The sequence below is a fragment of the Antedon bifida genome, chromosome 1 (genome assembly GCF_963402885.1).
Source record: "Antedon bifida chromosome 1, ecAntBifi1.1, whole genome shotgun sequence".
NCBI classification, from domain to species: Eukaryota; Metazoa; Echinodermata; class Crinoidea; order Comatulida; family Antedonidae; genus Antedon; species Antedon bifida.
This window is the reverse complement of record NC_136226.1, coordinates 18,533,758-18,546,869: the sequence shown is the minus strand read 5'-3', so window position 1 is coordinate 18,546,869 and position 13,112 is coordinate 18,533,758. Positions and strand designations below refer to the sequence as shown.

General features: G+C 34.0%; 1 protein-coding gene across 1 annotated transcript; it reads right to left on the bottom strand.

The window, feature by feature from the left end:
• Positions 1–6,515: 6,515 nt before the first annotated feature.
• Positions 6,516–8,894, bottom strand: LOC144835134 (uncharacterized). The gene has a single exon (XM_078690190.1). The coding sequence runs from the start codon at positions 8,892–8,894 to the stop codon at positions 6,516–6,518; it is 2,379 nt and encodes a 792-aa protein (XP_078546316.1).
• Between the last annotated feature and the right edge of the window lie 4,218 nt (positions 8,895–13,112).

The window sequence follows — 13,112 nt, the reverse complement described above, 5'->3', positions numbered from 1 at the left end:
ATATTCATGAATTTTAATATTTTCACATAAGATAAACTTTTAACAGTGTTTCAAAGGTTGAATTACATTTTGATTTGAAAATAAAAGGTTGCATTGATGTCAACAACTAATTTTTTTAATTTTAAATTAAATTTTAATAGCAAAATTATAGGATTTTTTAACCTGGAAAAAAATTTCCCGTACGCGACGTTAGAAATATCTCGTCCGTAACGACATAATAAATCATATGTATTAATACATTTGCAGTTAAAATTGTATAATTAACATTCAGCCATCTAAAAAAATTATCTGGCAACATAATACTACAAAACACATTTTAAAATCTCTTTTAAATGAGGAGAAATATTACAATCGTAAACCTTCTTTCATGTCCATTTTGTTGTCCCGTCCGCTACGTATACACTTTTTTCATAATAAATAATAATATTTTTTTGTACAGTCTTATAAATTTTGCTGACATTCATAACAAACATTGGTCATATAATGTATACATTTATTGTACTTTGAATCTTGTGTTACCATGGATATGTGTGAAATAAAAAAAAGAAACATCAAAACTATGAGGGTACAAGTATTGGCATTGAAAATGATGAGGAATTTGTAAATATGATGAAGAATTGTTGGGGTATTTGAGGACTAGGTTCCTTTTTTTTAAATTATGCGATGTGTAATAATAATCATAATAATTTATTTAGAAGCTACATTTCTTGAATGAAAGTGCACCCATAGTAATTAAATAAAATTCAAAGAAAAGTGATTTTAACAATAGAAACAATGAAGCTAAATTATGTACGAAAGTAATACAGGAAAACACAGAACTTTCCCTTCTCATTTTCCATGCCCATTTGGTGAAGCCTTTACAAAATCGATCAAATGCAACTTCAATATTTCTGGGAAGACCAAGTACAGTTGAACCAAGAACATACATTTTGGTCTATTGTTCCATTATACTAAATTATTATCATTATTACTATTGCATTCGATAGACTTGCTTGTGAACATTGCCCATTCTTTCTATATTTTGGAGAGTAGGACATGATAAAAGGAAATGCCTAATAGCTTCACTGGATTACAATTACATCGGGTACATAGATTGTCTTTATTTTCATCTCACCAGCTTGATGTCTGTTTAATGCTAATGTATTGGACCACAATACAACACCTTTGTGCTAGCCAAATATGTCTGGTTTTCTGGAAATTCTGGTATTCGGTGTGTTTTTAATAGTAAAAATGAATTTAGGACCTAAATAATAGACTTTATTGTATGCAATAATAATATGTAAATACAAGACTTTTAACCAATCATAGAATAAGTTTTTATAGTAAACTTAAATTAAATTGTATCCATTATTATGCCAGTAAATAATTATAATTACATACTTCGCACCTTGACTATTTGTATTCCGAATATTGTTTTTGTAATTATTTTTGAAATTATACAGTACAAGAAGTATTTTAGGCAGTAGATGAAAATGTCTTGTTTGTTGTATACAAACTATATGAACAGTGTTTTGTGCAATAATTATATAAGTTTTTTTTTTTTATAAAGGTAGCCTAAAGAAATTAATGCGATAGGCAATTTCTGTAATTTAACATTAATAAAGTGCACTTTAGAACCAGTCAGAAATCTGTTTCACACTCAGCAGTTACTGACGGGGACAATTTACCATACCATATTGGTAATACCAGAAGATCCAATGGATAATTTATGAGGGTAACTTCAAATAAAGAAACAGAACACATAAATAATTGTAAAACCAAAGTTTTGAAGAACCTGAAAATTAAAAATTCCCATTTTAAACTTGACTTAATAACGAGACAATTGTTAATGACACATTGTCTAATACCTAAATCATGTTCTATATACAGTATCATGCTACAACAGTAAATGATTTTTATTTGTACTAAAGCATTGAATAGGTATGTAGATGGTATTAAAAGCATTGAATAGGTATGTAGATGGTATTAAAAGTTTGACTATAACTGAACATTTGTTTTTTATTAGGCCTTTTATTGATTCAAATTTTCCTACCAATAAGCCATAAGCAGTAGCTGAAAAGAGGCCTAATAAATGGATATCGTTCCCACCTCTAGGATCTAAAAGTTTGGTTATCAAGTCAAGTTTTATCTTTTTTTTCTGCCATTTTTGTGTAGAATGTGTTTCTAAAACGTGTAAACAGAACATTTTGTAATTTGGTCAACATATCGTACCTACCTTTTATGAGGTCAGAGTTGATTTACGCGATTTTATGAAATTCTATAATTTATTTTTAATTAAAATCAAAAAGGCATTTTTATTTAAAAAAAATTACAATTCATTAATTCAAAAGTGTCAAAGCTTGAGGTTATTTTGAGCACTTCTGCACACACCACACTTTTGTGATAAATTGCATTCATTCTTATGAGCTCTAATGTAAAATAACGACACATGTGCCCTCAACAATGCGTTAATGCAAATGAAATGTGTGTAAAAATATGCCTATTTTTAGGAAGCTTGTAGTTTACTACGGCTGAAAAATGAGTAGAGGTATTTGGACACTTTTTTAGTTGATACATGACGTAACAACTTGCGATTTGGCAATGGCCAGATCTACAAATACCATGCCGGGCCTCCGAATTTAAACAGTGTTTAGTCCTGGCAGCCGGAAAACCGTATCGACTGATCGCGTCGTTGATGTTTTAATTAATTACACCTATCCTTGGAACAGAATGAATTATTAAGGTATTATTATTATTATTAAAATCACGGCGATCTCGTGAGTAAAACGGCATGGCAATTGATATCAATGCTTAGTACGTTCGACTTCGAACCCGCGAGTGTCTACTTCTTTTGATCAATGTATTAATGTTGATATGTATGCCGATGATACCATCATCTATTACACTAACTTATCCTCTCAACTTATTGAACAGAAACTAAACTCTGCTCTTCAACTTCTCTCTGGCTTAAATCCAACAAGCTTACTCTTAATATTAGCAAAACTAAATCTATGCTTCTAGGCTCTCCTTCTAAGCTAAGAGTTAACAACTCTATTTACCTCAGCCTTGATAACTCTCCTATCCAATCCGTTACGTCTCATAAACACCTTGGCATATTGATAATACTCTTACCTGGAAATCCCATATATCATCGCTCTGCAAAAAAACTAAACTCAATTACCTACTTACTTGCTCGTACCTTCAAATTTACTAATAGTTCCTCCCTTCACCTCTTGTATAATTCTCTATTTCTCTCCAGACTTGACTGCTGTTGCTCTGTCTGGAGCTCTAAACCTACTTCTACCATTACAAATCCAAAACAAAGCTATTCGTATCCTTCTCCATCTTCCTCCTACTACTCATTTAACTTCTTTTCACTTCACCATTGCTAATACCCTTCCTCTTCATAACAGATTTCGATATCAACTTGGCTGTCTTACCTTTAAAGCGCTCCATAATCTTGCTCCTCAATCTATCTCTCAATTACTTGCTAAGATCACATCTAATGGCCGCATGGCCACACGGTAAATCACTAACGGTGATCTCCTTATACCCTGACCATACTTACTTACATAATTCTCTTCCTTTAGATATCCGACTTGCCTCATCTTACTCTTCCTTCAAATGTCTTCTCAAGAACCATCTTCTTGTTTAGTTCTTCCTTTGTCCTATCTTTTCTTCTGAGAGGGCCAATTTAATTTAATTTAATAAATGTTTGATTCTAAATTGTTTGTACTTTATTTTATCTTTATAAATTATATTTATTTTAATTTAATTTTTATTGTTACATGTTTATGTCTTGTCATGATGTATTTCTGTGAGGGTCTCTAATGATCAGCTTCGGCTGGATGGACCACCCTCGTAAAATATTGTTGAAATAAATAGAATAAAAAATAAACAAAACATCTAATTGTACAACAAGGTATATTTAGATTCAACTTGTGACTGTCTATGACTATGTACAGCATTTAAACAAACACAACATCTACTTGTACAACAAGGTATATTAAGATTCAGCTTGTGACAGTCTATGACTGTCTACAGCATATAAACACACAACACATCCACCTGTACAACAAGGTATATTTAAATCAGCTTGTGACAGTCTTTGACTGTCTACAGCACATAAACACAAAATTAAAACATCCACCTGTACAACAAGGTATATTTAAATCAGCTTGTGACAGTCTTTGACTGTCTACAGCACATAAACACACAAAACATCCACTTTTACAACAAGGTATATTTAGATTCAACTTGTGACAGTCTTTGACTGTCTACAGCATATAAACACACAAAACATCCACTTGTACAACAAGGTATATGTAGGTTCAACTTGTGACAGTCTTTGACTGTCTACAGCACATAAACAAACACAACATCCACTTTTACAACAAGGTATATTTAGATTCAATTTGTGACAGTCTATGACTGTCTACAGCATTTAAACACACAAAACATCCACTTGTACAACAAGGTATATGTAGATTCAACTTGTGACAGTCTATTACTGTCTACAGTATATAAACAAACACAACATCCACTTGTACAACAAGGTATATTATGTAGATTCAATTTGTGACAGTCTATGACTGTCTACAGCATTTAAACACACAAAACATCCACCTGTACAACAAGGTATATTATGTAGATTTAACTTGTGACAGTCTATGACTGTCTACAGCATTTAAACACACAAAACATCTACCTGTACAACAAGGTATATTTAGATTCAATTTGTGACAGTCTATGACTGTCTACAGCATTTAAACACACAAAACATCCACTTGTACAACAAGGTATATGTAGATTCAACTTGTGACAGTCTATGACTGTCTACAGCATTTAAACACACAAAACATCCACCTGTACGACAAGGTATGTTGTGTATGACAAGGCCGTGTATCTGCAGCTAAAAATTAACCGATGATAACCGATAAAGTTCCTGGGTTTAATTGATTCCACTCGAGAAAAATTAATCGATACAAAAAAAATCTCAAGACATAATTCTTTGAACTTCGCGTTTAATCCAACAGCGCGGCGCCTATTTCTAAACAATAACAACATACATTCCAAATCGCAGCACTCGTATCGCGACGGAAGTAATATTTTTGAGAGATATGCGTACTGATTTAGACAAAGAAAGCATTGTTACAACCGTTAATGTAGAAAACGCCAACTAATGTCGAAACAACCGTTAATGTAGAACAACCCACCGCTTATGTAGTAAAACCTCCAGCTTATGTAGAAACACCAACAGCTTATGTAGTAAATAAAAATCAACACCAGCTAATGTAGAAACAGTCAACAGCTTATGTAGTAACGAAATATGCCTCCAAGCTTATGTAGTTACTATCGCCAGCTAATGTAGAAAACGTTATATATTTTACAAAAATCTCTCATTCATGTGCAAGCATCGATCTTTACTTCTTCGTTGTGATGGGCGATAGTCGATTATGAGAAGCGGTCCTTTAATAGAGAGAAAGAGGTCGTGGTCTTTTTTTTGTATTCCGATGTATTAAAGAAAGATTGAAAATAAAAAAAAAAAAGTATTTTATTAAAATTGTTTATTATTAATTTCATACATGCATTTCAAAATTTATAATTGTCCCTTCTGAGACATTTGGGTTGGTTTTTTCCTCACTTGTGTTTATTGAAGTAATGGGTTAACTGTTGTTTATTAATCACAAAACATTGTGGTCTCTATTTAAAATAAAAATCCCCAAAAGAACAATACAAAATAACATGACCCGCATGAAGATTTCATTCTTTGTAAATTTGCGACCAAAAACTTTTTTAAATCAGATACTAATTAAGACAAAAAAAAAGAGATTGAATTTAGAAATAATATTAAATCCAAGCAAGGATAGAAAGAAAATGTCACTTGGATCCACTAACAAATTCAGACGTCAAACGCCAACGCCAATTTTTCAAGACTTGTCTTAAAGTGTGTTAACAGAAGAACTTGAAGTCTTTGATATGCCAAGCATAACTTTTAAATCAGTGTCTGTTATTTGGATAACATCTAACAATTATTTCTTATCTTTATAAAATAACTCTTTGCATACTTAATATTATAAATAATATTTCATATATTGTTTGAAGGTTTGCATGGCGAAATTGAATGTTAATATAAAGTTTGCGGTACACCACGTGTATTAGTTCTGAAAAGAACTGTTGAGTTTCTCGACGTTTCGATCAATATACTTTGTATATATACAGGATTGAGAATGCAGAAAGTCCAGGAAACTTGGAATATAAGTGGGAAGGGTGGGACTGGTGTGAAAGCCAGAAACATTGGCAAGTTCACACAGTGGGAGGGATTGAAACTAGCTATAGCAGAGCATTGTTTCTCAAGAACAATAGTGAATGGAAACTTGCTATAGAAGAGCATTGTTTCTGATAGGTGTGAAAAGCAGGGTGAGACAAGCTAAAAACAATAGCATTGTCTCAAAGTTGGGTGTGGACTGGCCAAACAAGACCATGTGTCCAGACTGGGTTGTGAAATGTAAACTGGCCAGAAACTATGGCATTGTTTACTGTCGATGAAGATTCTTGTTGAATAAAGATAGCCAAATGTCACTAATAACAAATCCAATATCTTGATGAACAGTGTTGTGTTTGTAGATTTCAATAGCTTCCCTGGAATGCCAAGAAGGAACGGTAGCAATTAGTTCAGCATCTTTCCAATTAACTCGGTGTTGTTGTTTGTGAGAATGCATAACTATTGATGATTTGTCTTGCTCTCCTCTTCTGGCATGGCCTTGATGTATTTTAAGCCTGGTTTGAAGGTCGCGTCCAGTTTCCCCAATGTATACCTTTCCACATTCACATGGGATGCAGTATACACCAGGTTGATTGTGTTTAGCTGGTTTGTCCTTGTGTGTTTGAAGACACTGTGACAACTTGTTGACTGCACTATGAAATACTTTTATGTCGGCGTTTTGTAGTACTCGCTGGATACGATGAGAAAGCTGTCCCAAATATGGTAAACATACAGACTTTCTGAACTCCACAGGATCGTTGTTGTTGGTTGACGATGACTTTAAGTCCTTCCTGTTGTAACCATTGAGTTCCAATGCTTTGTTGACATGATGTATTTCTTGTCGGAGACACTTCTTGTCGCTGATGGTGTGCGCTCTTTTGATAAGAGTTTTACAAACTGATTTCTTCGTTGACGGATGGTGGAAAGATCGCTTGTGTAAATATCTGTCCGTGTGCGTGGGTTTGCGATATACTTTGTGGGACAGAGTGCCCTCAGGTTCCTTTGTGACAAATACGTCAATAAATGGTAAACTGTGGTCGTTTTCCTCTTCCATGGTGAATGCTATGTTACAGTGTTGAGAGTTGAGGTGTATTAGAAAACTATCTAAGTCCACCTTGTTGTGCTGCCAGATGATAAAAGTGTCGTCTACATATCGAAGCCAAAGTTTTGGTCGCTTGTTGGCGGAGTAGAGTGCTAGATGTTCGAGCTCCTCCAGAAAGATGTTGGCAATGACCGGGGATAAAGGAGATCCCATAGCCGTGCCTTCAGTTTGTTCAGAGAATTGGTCTCGCCACTTGAAGTTGGTAGATGTTAGACATAGTAGAAGTAACTCATGGATTTCTTCTGCAGAAAGTGCGGTCCTCTGTTGGAGTTTAGGGTCAGCTTGCAGTCGATGTTTGACTATAGTGCAAGCTTTCCTAACTGGAACATTGGTGAATAAAGACTTGATGTCAAAGCTGATCAGCTTGTCTGTTGGTTCCAGGTAAACGTCCTTGATGATTTCCACGAAATGCTGAGAATTCTTCACATGATGACCTGTTAGTCCTACCAGTGGATACAGTATCTTGGCTAGATGTTTTGCCAGGTTGTACGTTGGTGAGCCTCTGGATGAGACAATAGGACGTAGTGGTATGTCCTGCTTATGGATCTTAGGTTGCCCAAATAGTCTGGGACAAGTTGTTGCTGATGGTCGAAGTTGGTGGTAGGTAGACTTGGGTAGAGCTTCAGAGCGATGTAGTTGTAGAAGTTTAGCTGCGATCTTCCTCTCGATGGATTGAGTTGGATCTTTCTTGATTTTCCTATACGTAGGAGTGTTCAAGAGCTGCATAATCTTCTTGTTGTACTCTGTAACGTTCATGATGACGGTGGCATTCCCCTTGTCTGCTGGTAGGATGTGGATTGTTGAGTCTGCCCGGAGAGTTTTGAGAGCATCTCGTTCTTCCTTGGTGATGTTGGATTTCGGTTTGGTGTCCTGGCGTAACAGTTGAGAGATCTGCATGCGGATGCTGTCTGATGAAGTTTTGTCAAGACCTGTCAAAGTAGGTTCGATTCGTTGGATGATCTCTTCCTTCGGTATAGTTGAAGGTGCCGTAGCAAAGTTTAAGCCAAGAACGAGAACTGATCTCTCGGATTGTGACAAGTCACGACTGCTTAGGTTCACTACAGTCTTGGCGTTAAACTGAGTACGGCTAAGAGTTGGTGCTGGTGTTTTCTCCCTTTGGTTGTTGTTTGCAAGACGATTGAATTTCTTGATTTGCTTCTTGCGAGTGGTCTCGAAGATGAACTGGCCAGACTTGTGGGACCATTTGTTCACCTTGTCGTAGTATCCTCGTTGTAAAGCTGTGTTTAATCTGTGACGAATCTCCTCCAAGTTCCTCTCGGTAAAGTTGAGTAGAAACCTGGTGTGGCTGATTCGTTCCCTCAATAAGGACTGGCTGGCCCTTTTGAGAATGTCGAAAGCTGCTCTTGTTTGAATAGGCGTGTTGATCCGGAGTCCTCTTGGGATAACATTGGAGTCTCTGCATCTCTTAAGAAAGGTCAGGTTGTTAACAAGTTTAGCGCGTTTGATAAATAAACGTTCAAAACTTCTGACAAGTTGATGTAACGGCTCCCCGTAGAGCTGGGTAATATATTGTTTGAAGGTTTGCATGGCGAAATTTCATATTCATGAATTTTAATATTTTCACTTAAGATAAACTTTTAACAGTGTTTCAAAGGTTGAATTACATTTTGATTTGAAAATAAAAGGTTGCATTGATGTCAACAACTAATTTTTTTAATTTTAAATTAAATTTTAATAGCAAAATTATAGGATTTTTTAACCTGGAAAAAAATTTCCCGTACGCGACGTTAGAAATATCTCGTCCGTAACGACATAATAAATCATATGTATTAATACATTTGCAGTTAAAATTGTATAATTAACATTCAGCCATCTAAAAAAATTATCTGGCAACATAATACTACAAAACACATTTTAAAATCTCTTTTAAATGAGGAGAAATATTACAATCGTAAACCTTCTTTCATGTCCATTTTGTTGTCCCGTCCGCTACGTATACACTTTTTTCATAATAAATAATAATATTTTTTTGTACAGTCTTATAAATTTTGCTGACATTCATAACAAACATTGGTCATATAATGTATACATTTATTGTACTTTGAATCTTGTGTTACCATGGATATGTGTGAAATAAAAAAAAGAAACATCAAAACTATGAGGGTACAAGTATTGGCATTGAAAATGATGAGGAATTTGTAAATATGATGAAGAATTGTTGGGGTATTTGAGGACTAGGTTCCTTTTTTTTAAATTATGCGATGTGTAATAATAATCATAATAATTTATTTAGAAGCTACATTTCTTGAATGAAAGTGCACCCATAGTAATTAAATAAAATTCAAAGAAAAGTGATTTTAACAATAGAAACAATGAAGCTAAATTATGTACGAAAGTAATACAGGAAAACACAGAACTTTCCCTTCTCATTTTCCATGCCCATTTGGTGAAGCCTTTACAAAATCGATCAAATGCAACTTCAATATTTCTGGGAAGACCAAGTACAGTTGAACCAAGAACATACATTTTGGTCTATTGTTCCATTATACTAAATTATTATCATTATTACTATTGCATTCGATAGACTTGCTTGTGAACATTGCCCATTCTTTCTATATTTTGGAGAGTAGGACATGATAAAAGGAAATGCCTAATAGCTTCACTGGATTACAATTACATCGGGTACATAGATTGTCTTTATTTTCATCTCACCAGCTTGATGTCTGTTTAATGCTAATGTATTGGACCACAATACAACACCTTTGTGCTAGCCAAATATGTCTGGTTTTCTGGAAATTCTGGTATTCGGTGTGTTTTTAATAGTAAAAATGAATTTAGGACCTTTTGGACCTCGAGAAGAAGGACCAGAGTTTCTGGTTTTTAGAGAGTCCAGTATTGGGTGTTTTTGAAAAAGAATCCCAAACGCTGTGGCCTAAACTTGTTCGCATGGGGAGTAAAGTTAAGTTTGTGGAATACTAAAAGGTTTTTGCATAAGAAAGAAACTAATAACCAACCTTACTTTGTATTAATTGTGGAATCGCATGGTGTACCACAAACCAAACTTTATGAAGCCAATTATTTAGACAGATATGCCTATAAATATTTAAATAATAGACTTTATTGTATACAATAATAATATGTAAATACAAGACTTTTAACCAATCATAGAATAAGTTTTTATAGTAAACTTAAATTAAATTGTATCCATTATTATGCCAGTAAATAATTATAATTACATACTTCGCACCTTGACTATTTGTATTCCGAATATTGTTTTTGTAATTATTTTTGAAATTATACAGTACAAGAAGTATTTTAGGCAGTAGATGAAAATGTCTTGTTTGTTGTATACAAACTATATGAACAGTGTTTTGTGCAATAATTATATAAGTTTTTTTTTTTATAAAGGTAGCCTAAAGAAATTAATGCGATAGGCAATTTCTGTAATTTAACATTAATAAAGTGCACTTTAGAACCAGTCAGAAATCTGTTTCACACTCAGCAGTTACTGACGGGGACAATTTACCATACCATATTGGTAATACCAGAAGATCCAATGGATAATTTATGAGGGTAACTTCAAATAAAGAAACAGAACACATAAATAATTGTAAAACCAAAGTTTTGAAGAACCTGAAAATTAAAAATTCCCATTTTAAACTTGACTTAATAACGAGACAATTGTTAATGACACATTGTCTAATACCTAAATCATGTTCTATATACAGTATCATGCTACAACAGTAAATGATTTTTATTTGTACTAAAGCATTGAATAGGTATGTAGATGGTATTAAAAGCATTGAATAGGTATGTAGATGGTATTAAAAGTTTGACTATAACTGAACATTTGTTTTTTATTAGGCCTTTTATTGATTCAAATTTTCCTACCAATAAGCCATAAGCAGTAGCTGAAAAGAGGCCTAATAAATGGATATCGTTCCCACCTCTAGGATCTAAAAGTTTGGTTATCAAGTCAAGTTTTATCTTTTTTTTCTGCCATTTTTGTGTAGAATGTGTTTCTAAAACGTGTAAACAGAACATTTTGTAATTTGGTCAACATATCGTACCTACCTTTTATGAGGTCAGAGTTGATTTACGCGATTTTATGAAATTCTATAATTTATTTTTAATTAAAATCAAAAAGGCATTTTTATTTAAAAAAAATTACAATTCATTAATTCAAAAGTGTCAAAGCTTGAGGTTATTTTGAGCACTTCTGCACACACCACACTTTTGTGATAAATTGCATTCATTCTTATGAGCTCTAATGTAAAATAACGACACATGTGCCCTCAACAATGCGTTAATGCAAATGAAATGTGTGTAAAAATATGCCTATTTTTAGGAAGCTTGTAGTTTACTACGGCTGAAAAATGAGTAGAGGTATTTGGACACTTTTTTAGTTGATACATGACGTAACAACTTGCGATTTGGCAATGGCCAGATCTACAAATACCATGCCGGGCCTCCGAATTTAAACAGTGTTTAGTCCTGGCAGCCGGAAAACCGTATCGACTGATCGCGTCGTTGATGTTTTAATTAATTACACCTATCCTTGGAACAGAATGAATTATTAAGGTATTATTATTATTAAAATCACGGCGATCTCGTGAGTAAAACGGCATGGCAATTGATATCAATGCTTAGTACGTTCGACTTCGAACCCGCGAGTGTCTACTTCTTTTGATCAAGGTATTAATGTTGATATGTATGCCGATGATACCATCATCTATTACACTAACTTATCCTCTCAACTTATTGAACAGAAACTAAACTCTGCTCTTCAACTTCTCTCTGGCTTAAATCCAACAAGCTTACTCTTAATATTAGCAAAACTAAATCTATGCTTCTAGGCTCTCCTTCTAAGCTAAGAGTTAACAACTCTATTTACCTCAGCCTTGATAACTCTCCTATCCAATCCGTTACGTCTCATAAACACCTTGGCATATTGATAATACTCTTACCTGGAAATCCCATATATCATCGCTCTGCAAAAAAACTAAACTCAATTACCTACTTACTTGCTCGTACCTTCAAATTTACTAATAGTTCCTCCCTTCACCTCTTGTATAATTCTCTATTTCTCTCCAGACTTGACTGCTGTTGCTCTGTCTGGAGCTCTAAACCTACTTCTACCATTACAAATCCAAAACAAAGCTATTCGTATCCTTCTCCATCTTCCTCCTACTACTCATTTAACTTCTTTTCACTTCACCATTGCTAATACCCTTCCTCTTCATAACAGATTTCGATATCAACTTGGCTGTCTTACCTTTAAAGCGCTCCATAATCTTGCTCCTCAATCTATCTCTCAATTACTTGCTAAGATCACATCTAATGGCCGCATGGCCACACGGTAAATCACTAACGGTGATCTCCTTATACCCTGACCATACTTACTTACATAATTCTCTTCCTTTAGATATCCGACTTGCCTCATCTTACTCTTCCTTCAAATGTCTTCTCAAGAACCATCTTCTTGTTTAGTTCTTCCTTTTTCCTATCTTTTCTTCTGAGAGGGCCAATTTAATTTAATTTAATAAATGTTTGATTCTAAATTGTTTGTACTTTATTTTATCTTTATAAATTATATTTATTTTAATTTAATTTTTATTGTTACATGTTTATGTCTTGTCATGATGTATTTCTGTGAGGGTCTCTAATGATCAGCTTCGGCTGGATGGACCACCCTCGTAAAATATTGTTGAAATAAATAGAATAAAAAATAAACAAAACATCTAATTGTACAACAAGGTATATTTAGATTCAACTTGTGACTGTCTATGACTATGTACAGCATTT